The sequence below is a fragment of the Ostrinia furnacalis genome, unplaced genomic scaffold (genome assembly GCF_004193835.3).
Source record: "Ostrinia furnacalis isolate ACB-3 unplaced genomic scaffold, ASM419383v2 OfSCF0593, whole genome shotgun sequence".
Classification (NCBI taxonomy): Eukaryota; Metazoa; Arthropoda; class Insecta; order Lepidoptera; family Crambidae; genus Ostrinia; species Ostrinia furnacalis.
The window spans coordinates 33391-51383 of record NW_021130832.1 but is presented as its reverse complement, the minus strand read 5'-3'; the positions used below and the strand labels follow the sequence as shown (position 1 = coordinate 51383).

Here is a 17993-nt window from a genome sequence, read left to right as displayed (position 1 = left end):
GGGGTCTATGGCCACCAGAGAGAGCCTGGCTATGGATTGACATTATTTTCTTTTTGTGTTGGTAGAGACGATGGTACATGTGCTGTCGTCTATACCTAAGTGAATTACCACGAAATTAGATCGTCACATTTTTGTAAGTTTCATTCATTGTAAATACCTAAGTGTAAAATATATATTTCTTATTTCCTCCAAAGTATGAGAAAATATTGTAGTAACTTAATCTTATACACAAAATTATGTAGGTACATTCTTCGTAAATCTATGTGAATATACTTTGTGTCTCTACAAATTCAGACAATTCTTTCAATTAATTTGGATGTGCATTCAGTCCATAAAATCTTATTCGAAACTAAATCTAAGATTTAGAATAACAATAGGTTTAGGTCCTATTTGTCTTTGGATTAGGAATTTAAGTTCCTACTTAAATTCCTAATCTATAACTATAATAACTATAGAATAGATAACAATAAAGTCTGAAATCGCTTGAAACATTTCATTGTTTGAAACTAGAAAGACTTTTACTTGAGTGACCACTGAGTGGTGACATTGGCAAACATATCGGAATTTTCAAGTAAATAATAATGTTGAGAGTTAAATTTATCTTACTTATCTTAGCAGGCAGCTACCAACCGGGCAACATGGAAAGTATTGGGGAAGGCCTTTGTTCAGCAGTGGACGTCCTATGAGATGATGATGCTGATGATGATAAAGTTATCTACATTAATATTAGAGGATAGATTTTGATTATTATTTTGTTTCGAATAGACTCCGAATCCGAAACAACTGGGCTGATTTGAAAAATCACTTCACTATATGATTTGTCCATTATTTCTAATGAATATAGGCGGTACCAAGTTCGCCGGGGCAGTTGATATGAACTAAAATTAATGTTTGAGATAAATTAAATTGAAGAATCCTAATAACCACAACCTATTTATTTTTCCATAAAAAAGCTACTGCCGAAGCTGCCCATTCACAACCTTCGACTTCAGGCTTTTTTCGACTCTATATCTTCATCCTTAAAGCTCATTTTATCAATGGCTGCGTTGCTAGCTGTATTGTAAAAAATTGGCTTACAGTTGATACTTTTTCAAAGTCTCGCAATGCTTGTGTCAGAATAAGTTCTGACTTTCTGAGGAGGTTTAACTAGCTATTTATATTCTTGTAACTTTAGTATGAGTTTGGCTTACTTAGTTGCTAGGGTGCGTTCACATTAGGGTACACCATCGTGTTGCATTATATTAGGAAAGAAAGAAAAAAAGAAACAAAGAAAGATACATTTATTACCATGGACATCACACAAATACAGGCAATTACATAGACATAACAGTGGCACATAATAATGGAAGAAGAAAAAAAAGGAGTAAACTGAGCAGTGCCACCCGTTCACCAACAAGACTGCCACTGCAACGGGACCCCACTCAGCATAATATGCGCTGGCCCACGGTGACGAAGGCTATTATTTGTTAGGTATAAAAACCTTCATGAAATTCAAAATATTTTGTTTATACCAACATAATTATGTTACCTATAAACAAAATATCAAAATTATGCTTAATTTTAGTTAGCATCCAAACAAATAAAATTCTGTTCTGTTACAAGCGACTGCTACAATGTGCAATCACCTTTCGAAAGTATTTTTGCAAGTGTTACAATTTCATTTTCTTTTAGAAGCAGCGGTTGATGAGGCTAATATTGTATTAACCCCTTAAATGCGGCGCAATATTCTGTCTGGTGCGCTTTTTTGAAGGTCCTCTAATTTGAGAAGATTGCACATGCATTGTTTTTGTCTGGTTCCTTTAATCGTAATTATTGTACGTACAATCACTTTTTTCGTTCATGCACGGATGACGGGTTAACAAATTAACAATGTCCCATGCAGTTGTCTCGTACGATATTGAAATAAAAATTTTGAATTGGCAAAAGGTTAAAGCTAAGACTGGGTTGCACTATCTTACTTTAACTTTAGCAAACGTCAAGTCAGTCAAACTTCAAACAAAAACACCGGTTATAGTTCTATAACCATAACCATAACCGTGACTATTTACGGTTAAAATAAGGTGGTGTAATTAAGCCTAAGATGCAATATCTTTCGGATAACAGAGAAAGAAGGCAGTTGTTAGAAGAATCGATTCTTTGAAGTTCAAATACCTTAGTAATTTAAGTCCATGTCAAAACAAAGTAAATTAAATAAATTCACAGCGAAATTCGTAAAACTGTGAACAAAACCCCGACTAAAGTGTCAGTTTCCCATTAACTTTTTGCCACGTCTGTACATCTATCTTCATCCCACATCGCTGCTGAGTCATTTGGTTCTTATTCAGTATTTTTGCAGGTCTTGATCAAAGAATACGACTTATACAAAAATATGAGGCTATCCTAGTATGCTGAAATGCATAATTTGATTTGCAATTACACTTTTATGTAGCTCTTTTACACTTTCCAAAACAGTTTTACATTCGGCTTGATTCATCTTTTTCCATCAGGTGAGTGAATCATCAATCAATCATCTAGGTAGGTAATCCAAAAGGAAAATGACCAAAAATGTATGGAGTGTGGTCCAAATGTCCACCACTAACGAGACCTATGATAGTCTAAACCCTAAAATAGTCTACTAAATACTGATTCATTATAACCAAACCTCAATCAAAAATATGCTGTCAGTAAAAAGTTATGACTGAATGAAAAGTCTGTTTTTTACCTTTTCATCCGAAAAATGTTCTTGATATAATTCTATCCATTGCACATTTTGGACTAACCTACGCATGTTTTATCATGTCGCATGTGGCGCGGGGTTATAGATGAACTTTATTAAATATTATACTAGCTGTGCCTACGACTTTGTACGCGTGAGAATTGTTAGAATAATGTTTCCCATTTTTACAACATTTGTCTTTACTGGTTATTGGGTGATGTTATCTTAAAACCATCCTTGATAAATAGGCTATCCAAAACAAAAAGATTTTTTCCAAGCGGACCAGTAGTTCCTGAGATTAGCGCGTAAACTATTAAATTTTTTCAAACAGTCATAACTTTTTACTGACAGCTTATTTCTTTTTCGTCCCATACTAAAAGTTAATCTCTATTTAATGGACTATAAGCCAATATAGGTCTCATTGGTGGTGGACATTTGGACCACTTTTGGTCATTGTCCTTTGTCTTTTATTTAAATTGGTTAAAAAATATTTCGTTAAAGTTAAGTTAACCGTTACTTTTATGAATATTTTGCTGATAAATCTTTTTATACTTCATTGTACCTACCTAAAACGAAATTACCCGTACGCGACATCCTAAACTAAAATTATTCGAATAAAATCCAGAAGCTATTTAGCATTTAAAACAGTTTTAAAGCACTCGACTAGACAGCTGGATTCACTCGGTCTTCTGTAATTTATTACCCACAGTTTGAGACAGGTAATTCCAATACCAAAAAGAAAAGAATGTAACTTACGAGTACTGATTTGAAACTCTCCGACTGTTGTTGTAGGGTTAAGAATTATTTTTTAAATATTTAATTTTCTTTTCTTTTAAAGTAAAGCCATGTCTATCATGACAAAAATATGTTTTAGTAACTCAAGCCTTACAATATTTTATTGAAATCGTTTCAAAAATGTTTAAAAGAAGGTAGTCACTTACTGATACTCCTATGATGGTAGGTATAATTTTTTCTTACACCATAACAGTAGTTTTTACAACTCTAGTATCTACTTCCTACCTGTCTCCTTTATTTCAAATGAAATAACTCACAAAAACAACTCAAAAGATAGTCAAATAAGTAAGTATATGACAATTTGTTTTCGAGTGAAAACGAAATATTACGGTCATGTGGAGGTTCTGTTTATTTTACGCTTCCCGTTACGTTATCGTCTGAGATAATTCAAGTTCATTTTTATGAGACTACAGTCACTTTGGGTTCATGGATCTTAAGTTTGGCGAGTAAAAGCTACACCTGTATACCTATTCGATAAAATATTGTCAGGTCTTTTTGCAACCATTGAGTTATAATGTACTACGTAGTAATATTACTTCAATGTTTGCAATATACCCACGTTTTTATAGTAACCTGTTCTGACTCAGTCCCCCTAGCTAGGCCCTAGGGAAAGTAAAAGTTCCAGTACGAGCAAAGCATGTGCTGAGCCAAAATTCGTGGAGTGTGGACCGAGTTGCGAGCCTCGAACGAGCGTCAAACTGTGCTCCGCCTATTGTCGGTGTCCGTTTTTTGACGAATACCAAGGGATTTGTATCTCGTATAGGAGAAATAGTGAGTTACAGGCTCGTCGTACGTCCACACACCACGAGTAGAGCAGCTCGGCTTCCGCTTAACTCGTGCTCGGTTTGTCTAGCACAGACCCACCTTAAAAGATTTGTAATACCTAGTTTCAATTTCGCAAGATAATCGCTTTACGGAGCTAAAAAAGTTTTAGGCTGAGTTGCACCACCTAACTTTGACCATGACTATGACGATAGCCGGTGGTTTTTGTGTGGAATTTGACAGATTTTTGACGTTTGTCAAAGCTAAAGTAAGATGGTGCAACCCAGCCTTAGCGAAGCGATTTTCATATCTTTATCTAGGGGAGCTGACATAGCCTTTTACAATACTTCAGTAAAGATGTCCAGTTTTGGACAACCTCAAAGATACTATTTACTTGTCGAACTGTTTATCAGTATGTCACGAACGCCGTAAATGCCTACCATTTTATGGCATTCTTAACTGATATGGGAAGCCTTGAAGGATAAGCATAAAGACACCAAATAATGACAAAAAGTTACATCAGAATAATGCGCATTCGAATTGTTTTATTGTAGAAATGTTGTCTAGGTGAAGAAAGTCCCATTTTCCTGTGAATGTCGTAAGATGTAATTAGAGTTGTAAAAAAAAACTATAACTCGAAAACTATCGAAATTCGGTGATTTCGGTAGGCCTAGTGATACTTTACCTCTGGGCTTCGGCTTGACACTACTTTTTGGGGTTTAGTCCCAACGGCTCCGGTAAATCTGCCCCGTCAACGGGGTGGATGGGAAAAAGTGTTTCAACGACCCCGGTAGTCATAGTCTTAGCGTTCAACGGGGTGGATGGAACACATCAAGTGTCAACCACCCCGGTATATCATTTAACGGGGCGGATGGATCAAATCAAGATTCAACCACCCCGGTATTTCACTAAACGTGACGGATGACACAGATCTAAAAGGTTCCACCTTGGTATTGCATACCGAAAATAAAACCTGTTAATAAAATAAAAAATAATAATATTACACCCGTAGTATTTTTTCATGCAATTTAACGTTTGTAATACCGGATAGAATCTACACCAGGTTAACTGCTTCGTCAACTAAAAATACTCGTAGTAGATCTAATTATACAAGTAGTGTCTCAGAAATCGAACCGGATCCATTCCAAAGCCTGAAATCATTCACTGAAATATTTGAGTATTCTACTACTGACAGGATAATGTATTCCAATAGCTCTTTCATAAATATTAAAATTTGCTTTCGTAGCATTATGCAAATGACTTTTAATGATGATTTAAGGGAGGAAAGTTGGACAACACACGTTAATTTAATTTAATATCGTCATCACTCATCACCATCCCATCCTTGATTCAAAGAGAGATAAAATAACCTAAAATCACAGTATTCTTTTGAGTTACTTAATTGAATTAAAAGTTTTGATTTTTAAGGAAATGGGAAAGTATGGGAAAACATGATGTTTCTTTTTAATTTGAAACTTAAAATATTTTCTCATCTGCATAGTTATTATGGGCTTTTTAAAAATAATAATGCCAGTTTTCACCATCAATCTCTATTTTTAAGTGACCCTTATATCACACCCTAACACATAACAGGAATTTTGTTTTCAAGGGGTCACTTAAAGCTTAGGGATTGATGGTAAAAACGTCTAAAGCTCCAAAAAATGATTATGAAAATAACCCGAATTTTAAAATAGACTAAGCATTAGTCAAACAATACTTTAGTCGGTCAATCTACATTTTTTTCAGTCTTCATCCGTTTCAGAACAAAATAGTCGACCGTATATTTCACTGAAACCTTTCAAACCAAACGCGAAGAATATCCCTGGTACAGTATCAGGACATTTGAATGTTAATTGAATAAAATAAGTTGGAAATAATTAAAGTTTACGCTCCTAGATTTAGGGACGGGACGCTGGAAGATTTTATTTGCTTTTTGATCGGAAATTTTAGGGTTCCCCCTTTAAAATTTTCACTTTGATCGTCGAAACTTTGTTACTTGGTCGATGATCGATTAGTAGATCTTTACAGTAAATAAAATTCTGAAAAAAGCTTGTAAAAACATAGCTCTCCTTCTGGCACAGTTGGGTAAAAATTATTGCCCCTATTTATTTATAACAATCCACTAGAAATAAAAGCTGGAACCGTATAGATTAAGTCCAACCCTGTTATACCCTCTAACTAAACTTAATTATTATGTTACTATGTACAGAAATGATTTAAAACGTAACAAATAACTATACATATAACTTATAAAATACTTTGCTGTTTTTAATAAACGCTAGCAAACCTTAACAGTACGGCTAATATAAAAAGATCAAAAGCATTTAACCCCTTCTTACCCTAGGAAAATTTATTTCATTTCTTCTTTCTCCTCTTTTTAAGACACTTTATTAAGCGCTGTTGATCGTTCAAAGGAATCTAAACAGAATGAGTTTAAACTGCAAACTTTCATTGACGGTTCATGCTTAAAAAAATGTACGGGAATGTTGGTTTAGCAGTATATTTTTGAGTTATAATGAGCTAAAATGTCACTAAATTAGATGATCCGAGTTGTTCTAGTAGAACTGAAGTTTATAAATAGCTTACTAAGGTTTATAAATTATAGGAAGTAGGTGGGGATACACATTCGTGGGGATTGTATTCTTAAAATTTGCTCAGAAATTATTAGCAAGCTGAAGTGGCAATGGGTATGGATATACGAGTAGTTCGCATAACTGATGGCAGATGGGGCAAAAAGGTAGCGAGAAGGCGCTGGATGCAGACCGCTACCAACAAGTCAATCTGGATATCATTGGGGGAGATTCAGTAATGGACCTCCTGTGGCTGAAAATTAAATGATGATGATGAGAAATGAGAAATTATTAGGAGAGGCTTATTAGGAGAGGCTTATATAGCACTGGACGTCCTATGTCTGAAATGGTAATGTTAATGACTGGCGTTGTCATCATTAGACTAGGATCCCACGTCGACATTTTCCGCTTCATGACGTTTATTGTGCCCTAGTTTAAGTATTTACAAGAAGTAGAAATATGTGTTAGGAACTTTTCTTTAGCAATATTACCTTGAATTATTACATTATGCTGTACCACAATAATAAAATCAGATGAGAAAAATGTCCTGTAATGTCCTCCGTCATTAGCCATACAATATCACCATTTACGCGATAATGGTTCCTTAGCTAACCATTGTTCGTGTTTTATTTCAAACATAAAGACGGTATATTTTAACGAGACTAAAAGTCATATCGCTTCATAACTAGGTCACTTTTTCGAATCATTATCATTTTTATCATAAATAAATTAGAAGGTCTAAAATAATAAGTAAGTAGTCCTTTTATAATGCGAACAGCTAGATACTGGAATTCGCTGCCTGCTGCTGTCTTTCCCAAACACTATAATCCGTGCCTTTTCAAGGCGCACAAGTTTTGTATTTGTTTTCACATTTTAGAAACTTTTTTAATACCTTAGTTGGACTTGGCATGTCATCACACCTTTACGAGTATACTACAATTTTATTGTTTGCTGTTCTTTTAAATCCAAGTATTTTCTTTAAATGTTTTCAAGTTGTGCACTTAAGAAAACATAAACACTTTTTATGTCTTTTTGTTTAAAAGAGTTTTAGGTAGGTATAACTTACTTCGAAATTCCGTTGTTCCACTAATAAACAAAATGGCAGATTTTAGTGACGGTTTGGCCACGAAACTGTAAAAAACGGAAAAGGTCAGATACCACTAGACCTCTCTCATAAGTTAGGAGCTACCTACGCTTATTAAAAAGGACTGCTTTGTTGGGTAACCTATAAATATAATGTCTAAAAGAATGTGCTATAATAACTGATACGAGTATAAAAGTATCAGCTTATTTTCAGTAAGTGATCCCTCCTAAACAAATAGGTAAACCTCAAAGCGTTGCCCCAATACAAGAGTGCAAAACACTTAAAGAGTTCTTAGGTACTCGAAAATTCCCGAATAAAGCACAACATCACGTCGTAAATTCAGGGGCCGAACCGAAAAACAGTGTATGTGTTACAGGAAATGTATGAAATCCGTCNCGGGCTGGAAGACGTAGCGTGGGCAGGCCTCCTACTAGGTGGACCGACGATCTGGTGAAGGTCGCGGGAAGAGCCTGGATGCGGGCAGCGCAGGACCGTTCATTGTGGAAAACCTTGGGGGAGGCCTTTGTCCAGCAGTGGACGTCATTTGGCTGAAAACGAACGAAACATACATTTATTATACATAAAAAACACCTAGACCCGTCACAGAAATAAAAATTCATCAATTTCTGCCCGGCCGGGAATCGAATCCGTGACCTCTTGGCATAGTAAGTAGTCCGTTCTGATTTCTGAACCACTACACCAAACGGCCGACTGATAGGGAGCGGTCTATCATAAAATATGTAGCACTAGACGTCCTATGTCTGAAATGATTATTTTAATAACAGGCGTTGTCATCACCACACCAACGCGTGCAGATCGCCATCGCCGGCGATGCACGCTTAGGTGTGGTTGAACCATTATAGGATCCCACATCAACATTTTCTTAGTTTATGTTCTCGTATAAAAGAAGTAAAAATATGTCATAGTAAGTTTTCTTTATTATCATTACCTTGAAATATTACATTATGCTGTGCCACAAGAATAAAATAAGATGAGAAAAATGTCCTGTAATGTCCTCCGTCATTAGCCATACAATAACACCATTTACGCGATAATGGTTCCTTAGCTAACCATTGTCCGTGTTTTATTTTATACATAAAGACGGTATATTTTAACGAGACTAACTACAAGTCATATCGCTTCATAACTAGGTCACTTTTTCGAATCATTATCATTTTTATCATAAATAAATTAGAAGGTCTAAAATAATAAGTAAGTAGTCCTTTTATAATGCGAACAGCTAGAGACTGGAATTCGCTGCCTGCTGCTGTCTTTCCCAAACACTATAATCCGTGCCTTTTCAAGGCGCACAAGTTTTGTATCTGTTTTTAGAAACTTTTTTAATACCTTAGTTGGACTTGGCATGTCATCATTTGTCATCACACCTTTACGAGTATACTACAATTTTATTGTTTGCTGTTCTTTTAAATCCAAGTAATTTTCTTTAAATTTTTTCAAGTTGTGCACTCAAGAAAACATCAACACTTTTTATGTCTTTTTGTTTAAAAGAGTTTTAGGTAGGTATAACTTACTTCGAAATTCCGTAAACAAAAAATAAACAAAGCTTTTAGTGACTGTTTGGCCACGAAACGGTAAAAAAGGGAAAAGGTCATATACCATTAGACCACTCTCATAAGTTAGAAGCTACCTACGCTTATTAAAAAGGACTGCTTTGTTGGGTACCTATATAAATATAATGTCTAAAAGAATGTGCTATAATAACTGATACCTACGAGTATAAAAGTATCAGCCTATTTTCAGTAAGTGATCCCTCCTAAACAGGTAAACCTCAAAGCGTTGCCCTAATACAAGAGTGCAAAACACTTAAAGAGTTCTTATTCGAAAATTCCCGAATAAAGCACAACATCACGTCGTAAATTCAGGGGCCGAACCGAAAAACCGTGTATGTAACAAATTCCCAGTCTAACCGACCACAAAAATGAGTAATGTTCTTCCGCGGGCTTGCCCCAGGTTGCGAGAAATAAAAGGGGAAAAGATTTTATGGCGAAAATTGTGTATGATTTTTAATGACGTATTAGATTGAAACGATGTATGGCTCATTTTTATTTAATATTGAGTAGTTACAAGGTTCTAGACTATCTATACTAGCTAATATTATAAATTGAAATGTTTCTTTGTTTGATTGATAGGTTGGACGCGCTAATCTCAGGACAGGAACCAGTAGTTCCTTAAATTAGCGCGTCCTATTTAAATAAAAATGTTTTTGTCTTGGATACCCAATCGAGGAAGGCTACTGACATAGTGCAACGACCATTAGGAGCAAAGCATTAATGAAAAATTATTCAAACTATGTATTTCACAAGGAAGTCGTATCAACCACTAATATAGGTATAGTTGTTTAGTTAGTTTTGGTATCCTTATTGAATTGCAATAACACCAGCTCGTATGTGACGATAGTGCCCAGTAACTGAAAAGAGAAAGGCTAATATTAGAGAGTTATGTATCTGAGGTCGCGTACCGGAAAATGCAGCGTGGGACGTCCACACACAAGGTGAACCGACGACATCATAAAGGTATCAGGAAAGCGCTGGACGCAGGCCGCTACCAACCGGGCAACATGGAAAGCATTGAGGGAGGCCTATGTTCAGCAGTGGACGTCCTATGGCTGAGATGATGATGATGATGAAGTATCTGAATCTTATGTAGTTATAATAGGCACTATTTTGCAATAAAGACGAACAAAGTACTATCCGTTCGCTTTAAGTTTGCTGCTGGCGATATGACGTCACTGGAAAGGAAACGTCTATAACTTTATCAAACTATATTTAAAATATTTTTTATTTATTACTATTGATAAAAATTGTGTATTTGCGTAAAATGAGACACATTAACTGCGTTTAATCACTAACTAATTGCGTTAATCGCGGTTGGGGGAGGGGACGCGCATTCCACGGACCGGCAAACTTAGCTCGAACGGGTAGTAATGTAGTGTGATGTGCGTTGACTGACCAAGCGGGGATTGCAGGCCAAGCTAAAAAACATTGATACTTATATAATAAGTGTAACTACAATTACACATAGCGGCAACTCAGTGACTTACGCCCGTATTCACAAAGGATGCTTGCTTAAGTGAAGCAGCAAATCGAGCGCACAGTATTGAGTAGATTGGTTCGTGTGTCACCCTGTGCGTCCACGCGCACTGTGAGACCTCATAGTAACGTTTGTGAATACGGGCGTTAAGCATTTCATTCTAACTGAAATAAGTAGTAGAGTGTAATAATTAGGTATAAAAATAATAATCTTACAGTTAAAATCATTGTTTTGGTTACGTAAAAGAAATCCAAGCCGCTTAGAGCCACTTTGATATTATTGATTTGAGCTATGAACCTTTCAACCTGAAATAATAACAGTTACATTTGTGCTATTATTTGTAAAAACCCATCTCTACAAAATACCAACCGAATTGAGAACCTCCTCCTTTTATTGAAGTGGGTTGAAAATTTGGCTTGTTATAGCCTTCAAATTAGAGGCGTGAGGAAGCACTGAAGTGGCGCCACTGTGGCGAGCTTGCTACGCGACTACTACACTTCACATTAGTCACGATAGAGCTGCAACTGCGCTTCTATAAATTGTATGAAAAGTAGTAGTGGTGCTACTTAAGCTCATCAAGCTATCAGCGCAAGTCCCTTAAAAAAAAGTGGTGCTACTGCAGCGTTTCCTTACGCCCCTAATTTAAAAGTGTCCTTTAGACCTATTATTATAATAATTCAGCAGAGTTACGACGAGTTACTCGTCATACTATTAAGGTAAAATATCGACAGATTTCTTAATGTCAGCGAATAAAAATAAACAAAAAAGTTTAGTAAAAATTACAAACATTAAATTCCACGCAACATACCTCAACGTTAAACTTGTGACTCGGTATCTCATACAGATGGACCAAGGGTACAACCGAAGCAGAATGAACCCTGGCAGCTAACAACAGGACCAGTAAGGTACGAGCCACCAAGAATGAGAACGAGTATGTGAAGTACACTGTGTGTTCGATGCCGTGGACTGTTCTGGAAAAAAAATGTTTTTAACAGTTTTTTTTTTTCATTTATTTACCAAATAAAATTACAGACAATTTGTTTTGACAGCATTTAGGAAACCACTAAGGCTTGTGTGGATGCTGTTGCAGTTGAATATCGATACTTATGGTCTAAGTTATACACCCTTAAGAATTCATGAAGTTTCAGGTTAATATTAAAATACTTATCTAATAACTTACTTGTAGGCATTTTGGACCTTGAACTGGCATGCGACGAAATGTCCAGTTTGACTTTTGCTGCAAAAATAGTTATCAAAGAAAACAATTTAGGTAAGAGTACTGTACATAATAATTACAAGTTTTTTTTTAATTAAAAGGAGAGAGATTATATATAAAAAGAGGATCGCTCACAAAACCAGATGCAAAAGGGAGAAATTGACACTTCTGACGCTCTGTGCGCTGACCAGACGATTTGGGGAGTGCTGTGTGCACCATGAGTTTACATTAGGTGTGCTCGCTAGCGAATCCCTAAAATTACATGCAATGTATGAAGGATTGTACAGATAGTTATAGAGATTGTATAGAGATTTTTTTGACGTACTCACTAACAATGACATTATTGTACACTCATGGGAAAGCTACGGTTGTTCGCATATTTCTTCCATGGTCTCCTTTTACGCCATCCACGAGAATAATGGATCCTATTCTACACACTCATCTGCTGGAATTATACATACTTATACAAGGCTAATAATGTGTGTTACTCACTTTAAACTGTAGAACAGCTGCGTGCAAATCCAATACAAATTACTGCCAAAGCAAATTACTATGTAGATTCCAATTCGCTCATTAATCAGCTTCACCAAGCGTATTATTTTTAAATGCTGCGTCCGGAATTCGTCGCATGAATAATAACCCTGAAATTATTGTAGTGGTTTATTATTTTAAACTTAATAATATTCATTGTTATTCTTGCCGCTGAAATACAAAACATACTCCAGTAGGCCTAAGATGCGCGCCGTGATAACTTTTATCGACGTTAAAATGTATGGACAAAATCGATAAAATGGCGTGATAAACACTTATCGCGGCGCGCATCCTAGGCCTACAGAAGATGGTATTAAAATATTTTAACGAAGAAATGAAAGAACACAAAACTGAAATTATTGTTTCGGAATCAAAAGTAAAATCGACTATTTCTTTTTGATAGAGCAATGCCATATCATAATTTCAGTCACAGGACGTTCTATGCTGAACATAGGCCTCCCCCAATGACTTCCACATCGCCCGCCGGTTGTAGCGGTCTGCATCACCCTTATGGGTGAAGCAATAATATTTTGTGTCACAATACCAAGTTAAAGTTAAATGGTGCTCTGGAGCTACGACCTGTCGTATGAGCATTTGTTGGAGTAATAAATGATAAAAAACATAACCCTCCTTCTGGCGCAGTCGGATAAAAATACAATACTTATTGATTACCTGCTTTATTGCATTCTCAAATAATTGATTGAGCGTTTTGAAATGCTCTGTGAGATAGACGCTGATGACCATGATGAGCAAATCATTGTAACTCCAGATGAAAGTAGCTTGGATGTTAAATAACTACGGAAAATTAAAAAATAGTCATTTTAGTGTTATCTATTAAGGCTGAGTTTATTTAACTTAGAGACCTTATTTAATGGTATCCGATCGGAATAGAAAATGAAAAAGTATAAAAACAAATACCATTGGTATTAGATGATGGTATTGGATCAGAATAGATTGTAACGATAACAATAACCGGTGGTTTTGTATGGAATTTGACAGATCTTTGACGTTTGTTAAAGTAAAAGTAAGATGAGGCAACCCAGCCTAAGTTCTTACTATAAAGTGCTTTATTGCAAAACCATAATGAAGGTATAAAATATGTAGATTAGGGTGGTCCTTATTCCTAAGAAAAAAAATGTTTTTCTTATATTTTGCGGGGCACCACGTAATTTGAATATATACCATATGAAAGTCTTTCATTATTTTTTTTTTATTTTTAAAAGACATTTAGGGGTCGCTACCAAGGTTTGAATTTTAAGTAAAAACAAAATCTGTATTTGTTAGATTCATTTATTTTTAAAGCCAAAGCCAAATAAAAATATTACAAAATTATTGTTGTTGATATGAACTAAGATATTATGTACAATGTACATATTTAAATCAATTATTTTTAAGATATAAGAGTTTACTTGTTAGTATCTCGACGCGTCGGTACCATGGTCGGTACAGAAGAGGGGTTGAGGGGAGAAGGGGACAAGAAGCGATTGTCTATTCTATCTATGCGATGTTCATTTGCACGTAAAATGTGATATCAACACTTAAATAAAACATTTATGAAACCATGATTTAAGATCTTCAAAGCTTTTGTAAATATTTTGACAGCTGGTAGCGACTTCTAAATCTTAACCAAAAAAAAAAACAAAAACGCTAATTTCATATTTAGAGGTATATAATCGAATGAGAAAGTGCCCCGGGGATAATTCAAAAGTCGAAAAATAAAGACCACCCTAATGTAGATGTTACAAAATTGATAAAACCAGTGTTTTTATAGAGTCTGTTGGGCATGAGTCATATAAATTAAATATTTATAAAGTTTTTTATTGCATGTAGGTATAATATGTCAAATATTTAAACCCCTACCTCTGCTAGTACCCCCTTCCATGAGGCGTAGGATGTGTATGTGAAAATCCACGGCATGTCATAGTGAAAGAACGTCTCAGCTACTTTGTCGGGATCGCACACACTGGCTACTGTCACCCCATAGAATATTGAGAAGAGATGTTCCACTGAAAATATCCACTGAAATGGTTTACCGTTCAACACTATAAAGCATTTTGAATCATACCAAAGTCTTTATCTTATAAATGTTATCTGATGAAACACTGCGCGTGGGCGGGGCACATAGCTCGTAGAGACGATGGCCGTTGGGGCAGAAATGTTCTCGAGTGGCGACCACGGGCTGGAAGACGTAGCGTGGGCAGGCCTCCTCCTCCTACTGGACCGACGATCTAGTAAAGGTCGCGGGAAGAGCCTGGATGCGGGCAGCGCAGGACCGTGCATTGTTGAAAACGTTGGAGGGGGCCTTTGTTCAGCGGTGGACGTCATTTGGCTGAAACGAACGAACGAACGATGAAACACTCTTGTGTTACTAGTTATCCTAACCAAGGAAACACTCTGTGAATCTCTAGGAAATTATTTGAATTAATTGAATTCAATCTTTGGCAGTTCACTTAATCAATGTATAAAGAACGCCTTTTGCACCCAGCCACTGCTGTTTTCTTGATAATATCATCGCTCTGTCAAATTATTGGCCAGGACTCCTTTCTTTCAGGCGCGCTGGAAGCCTTCGTTTCAGCCGAAGGACGTCCACTGCTGGACAAAGGCCTCCCCCAAGGATTTCCACAAAGACCGGTCCTGCGCCGCTCGCATCTTGACACCTCCCGCGACCCTCACCAGATCGTCGGTCCGCCTAGTGGGAGGCCTGCCCACGCTACGTCTTCCGGCTCATGGTCGCCACTCAAGAAGCCCTAATACTCGTAAAATCTTAATCTTATTNAATCTTATCCATCATAACACACGTTCTTCTTACCTAAAGCTGCTGCAAGAATGAAGACCATAATGCAAGTGCAATACTTAGATACGTCTGTAGTAAGAGGAGGCAGTTCTCCTTCTATGGCTTCCACTTTCATGACCAATTTCGGCCAATACCTTCCAATCTTGGCCAGTATGAGAAACGAAATCGCACTTGACGAGTAGAAAAGAAAGTTTGCTGCAATCATAGTAATAATATAAGTCTAGCACTCGGTCAGTGCCTGAGGAATGGAAGCAGCACGGGATGGTTTTGTAACGTCAAATGTCAGCGAGACTTAAGATCTCCATCAGATTTATACAGGGTGGAATTTTGTAATGCCACCTGGAGGGAAAGTACCCTTAATACTAGAAAATTTTACTCAAAGAAAACATTCCTTAATTTTTGAAAAGAAAGAGAACTGCATTCATAGATTTTCGAATTTTTTCCTAAAATTCACTTCCATACCATACAATTTTCTGTACATAATTAAAATAATTTAAGATTTCATGGTTTTCCTTTCATTTGATTTATATTTGTTTATTCAAGTTTGTTAGAGAGATTTCATCCTTATACTTAACCCTAACGATCGATGTAATAAAAATACAGGGTGTAATTTTTAACAGATTTTAGTTGGTTCGATTCCCGGGTGTGCAAGCAATTTTTTGGAAATCTGTGAATGCAGTTCTATTTCTTTTAAAAAATAAAGGAATGTTTTCTTTGAGAAAAAAATTCTATCTACAATATTAAGAGTACTTTCCCTCCAGGTGGCATTACAAAATTCCACCCTGTATACTCAGTCACGTCATAATATTATGTCAATGTCACCCTTCCCGTGCCGCTCCGATACCATTTGCACTCACTGTATTAATCGCTGGACCTATAGTTTTTATACAACAGTACAGACACCGAAATAATTATAGGCCTGGTTCAGACACAGCGATAATCACGCGGTTACTGGACAGTTCTCGTACATTTGCATCGAATCGTAACCGCACGGTTATCCGCCTCAGTGCCTCGCCAATGGGAACCACCCAGAAACCGCGCAGTTATCGTGCATAACCGAACCAGGCCATGGACTTTAAAAACGCATGTAGTAACAAAAATATTGTGTAGTCTTATATCCTGTGGACTGTACTAAGGAATGAACTAAAGCCTGGTCCGTGAGCACGTAGAATTTTGTCACGATAAGGATGGATAGCTTGGGGTCATTGGACAAAATTCTTCGTGCTCACGGACCAGGCTTTACGTAATGTCAATAATACCAACTTACTAAAATTCGTAAGAGATATGCGATTCTGCAGGAGCCAATAAAAAGTCATAATGGACATAAGGATTTGTCCAAACAAACTAATGATGTACAATATTGAATACCACGATCGGAGTGTAAATCTGAAATATAAAGAATAGACATTAATATTTTAGAAAGAAAGTGCATTGGCACTTCTGTGTGCTAAAAATACAGTTTTCAAAACCGAAAGTTTTATTAAGCTTTCATTGTTTTATTATCTACCATTTATATTTCGTAAAAAAGTTGTTTTTTAAATAAAAATATAGTTGAGATAATTTTAATAGTGTATGTGAATTTTATTGCAAATATCCCAGTTGCAATTTCATACTTTAACCTCAGCTCACGCGGTAACAATTGATTTATACGTATTTTTGACTCAATTCGCTGGTATTTGAAGGGTTAGTTACTGAGCAAAAAGTTCTTACTTCAACCCATCACTCCGTTCATTCATCAACCCCACCAAAGGCAGAACCCCCAACAGTCTTCCAGAGAATAGAGTCAGTCGCAGAGCTGAATGTAGACCGCCGATGTTTTGTCTGGTCACGTTGAGCTTTCTTTCCAGGTCGATTGTCTTTGATTTCAGGTCTGGCTTTGGAATTCGCAGGTTCTTGATGAGTCTCATGTCTTTTTTGTTAGTGCTCTATAAAATTTTAAGTAAATATGAGACCAATATTTAAGTAAATTAAAGTGTTTAAAGTTACAGTCCTTTAGCTTAAACGGTAAGAAAAGCCAAAGCGATACGTAGCCACGTGTAGTAATTCTAAAAGTTTCTATTTTTCGTTTTCTTTTTGATAAGCTTTACTGATTTTGATGGACTTTCACTAGCTGGTGTTAGAAGTTGTTTAAATTTTGGACAAATTGTATGTAAATCCTTATTTTTAACGTCGGGAAATGCTTTGCGCATACCCACTGGTCGATGGGGACGGCCAGTGGGTTATGTGGGTCTTTCCCCGCCTGCTCACTAAAGGCGGGGCCTACCCATTAAAATCCGACAGTGTCTACAGAAGAGTTAGTCGCCCACGTGTACAGACCACGGACGTTGCCCAGGGTGCACCACAAAGAGGTCTCACCATCGCACCCCAAATTGTAAGTTGTCCTTGAATTACCTCATACTTTACCTTATCCACGTTCACAAACTATGAAAATGAAAATAACCTACTACTCAAAATATATTACACCACAAATTCAGTCACCACCTCTTCTAAGTATA

General features: G+C 36.4%; 1 protein-coding gene across 1 annotated transcript; it reads right to left on the bottom strand.

The window, feature by feature from the left end:
* Positions 1–10265: 10265 nt before the first annotated feature.
* On the bottom strand, positions 10266–17405 carry LOC114366237 (gustatory receptor for sugar taste 64f-like). The gene is made up of 10 exons (XM_028323040.1): positions 17209–17405; positions 16766–16884; positions 15514–15693; positions 14565–14710; positions 13377–13499; positions 12666–12814; positions 12138–12194; positions 11766–11928; positions 11173–11262; positions 10266–10334 (listed from the first exon to the last, which is right to left on the bottom strand). The coding sequence occupies exons 1-10, from the start codon at positions 17403–17405 to the stop codon at positions 10266–10268; spliced, it is 1293 nt and encodes a 430-aa protein (XP_028178841.1).
* Positions 17406–17993: the final 588 nt, after the last annotated feature.

Coding starts and splice junctions, on each gene's coding strand:
- LOC114366237 (XM_028323040.1), bottom strand. CDS start 17,405: ATGAGACTCATCAAGAACCTGCGAATTCCAAAGCCAGACCTGAAATCA. Junction 14,711..15,513: donor CATTCTTGCAGCAGCTTTAG/GTAAGAAGAACG, acceptor GGATATTTTCAG/TGGAACATCTCTTCTCAATA. Junction 13,500..14,564: donor GGAAGGGGGTACTAGCAGAG/GTAGGGGTTTAA, acceptor AATTTTCCGTAG/TTATTTAACATCCAAGCTAC.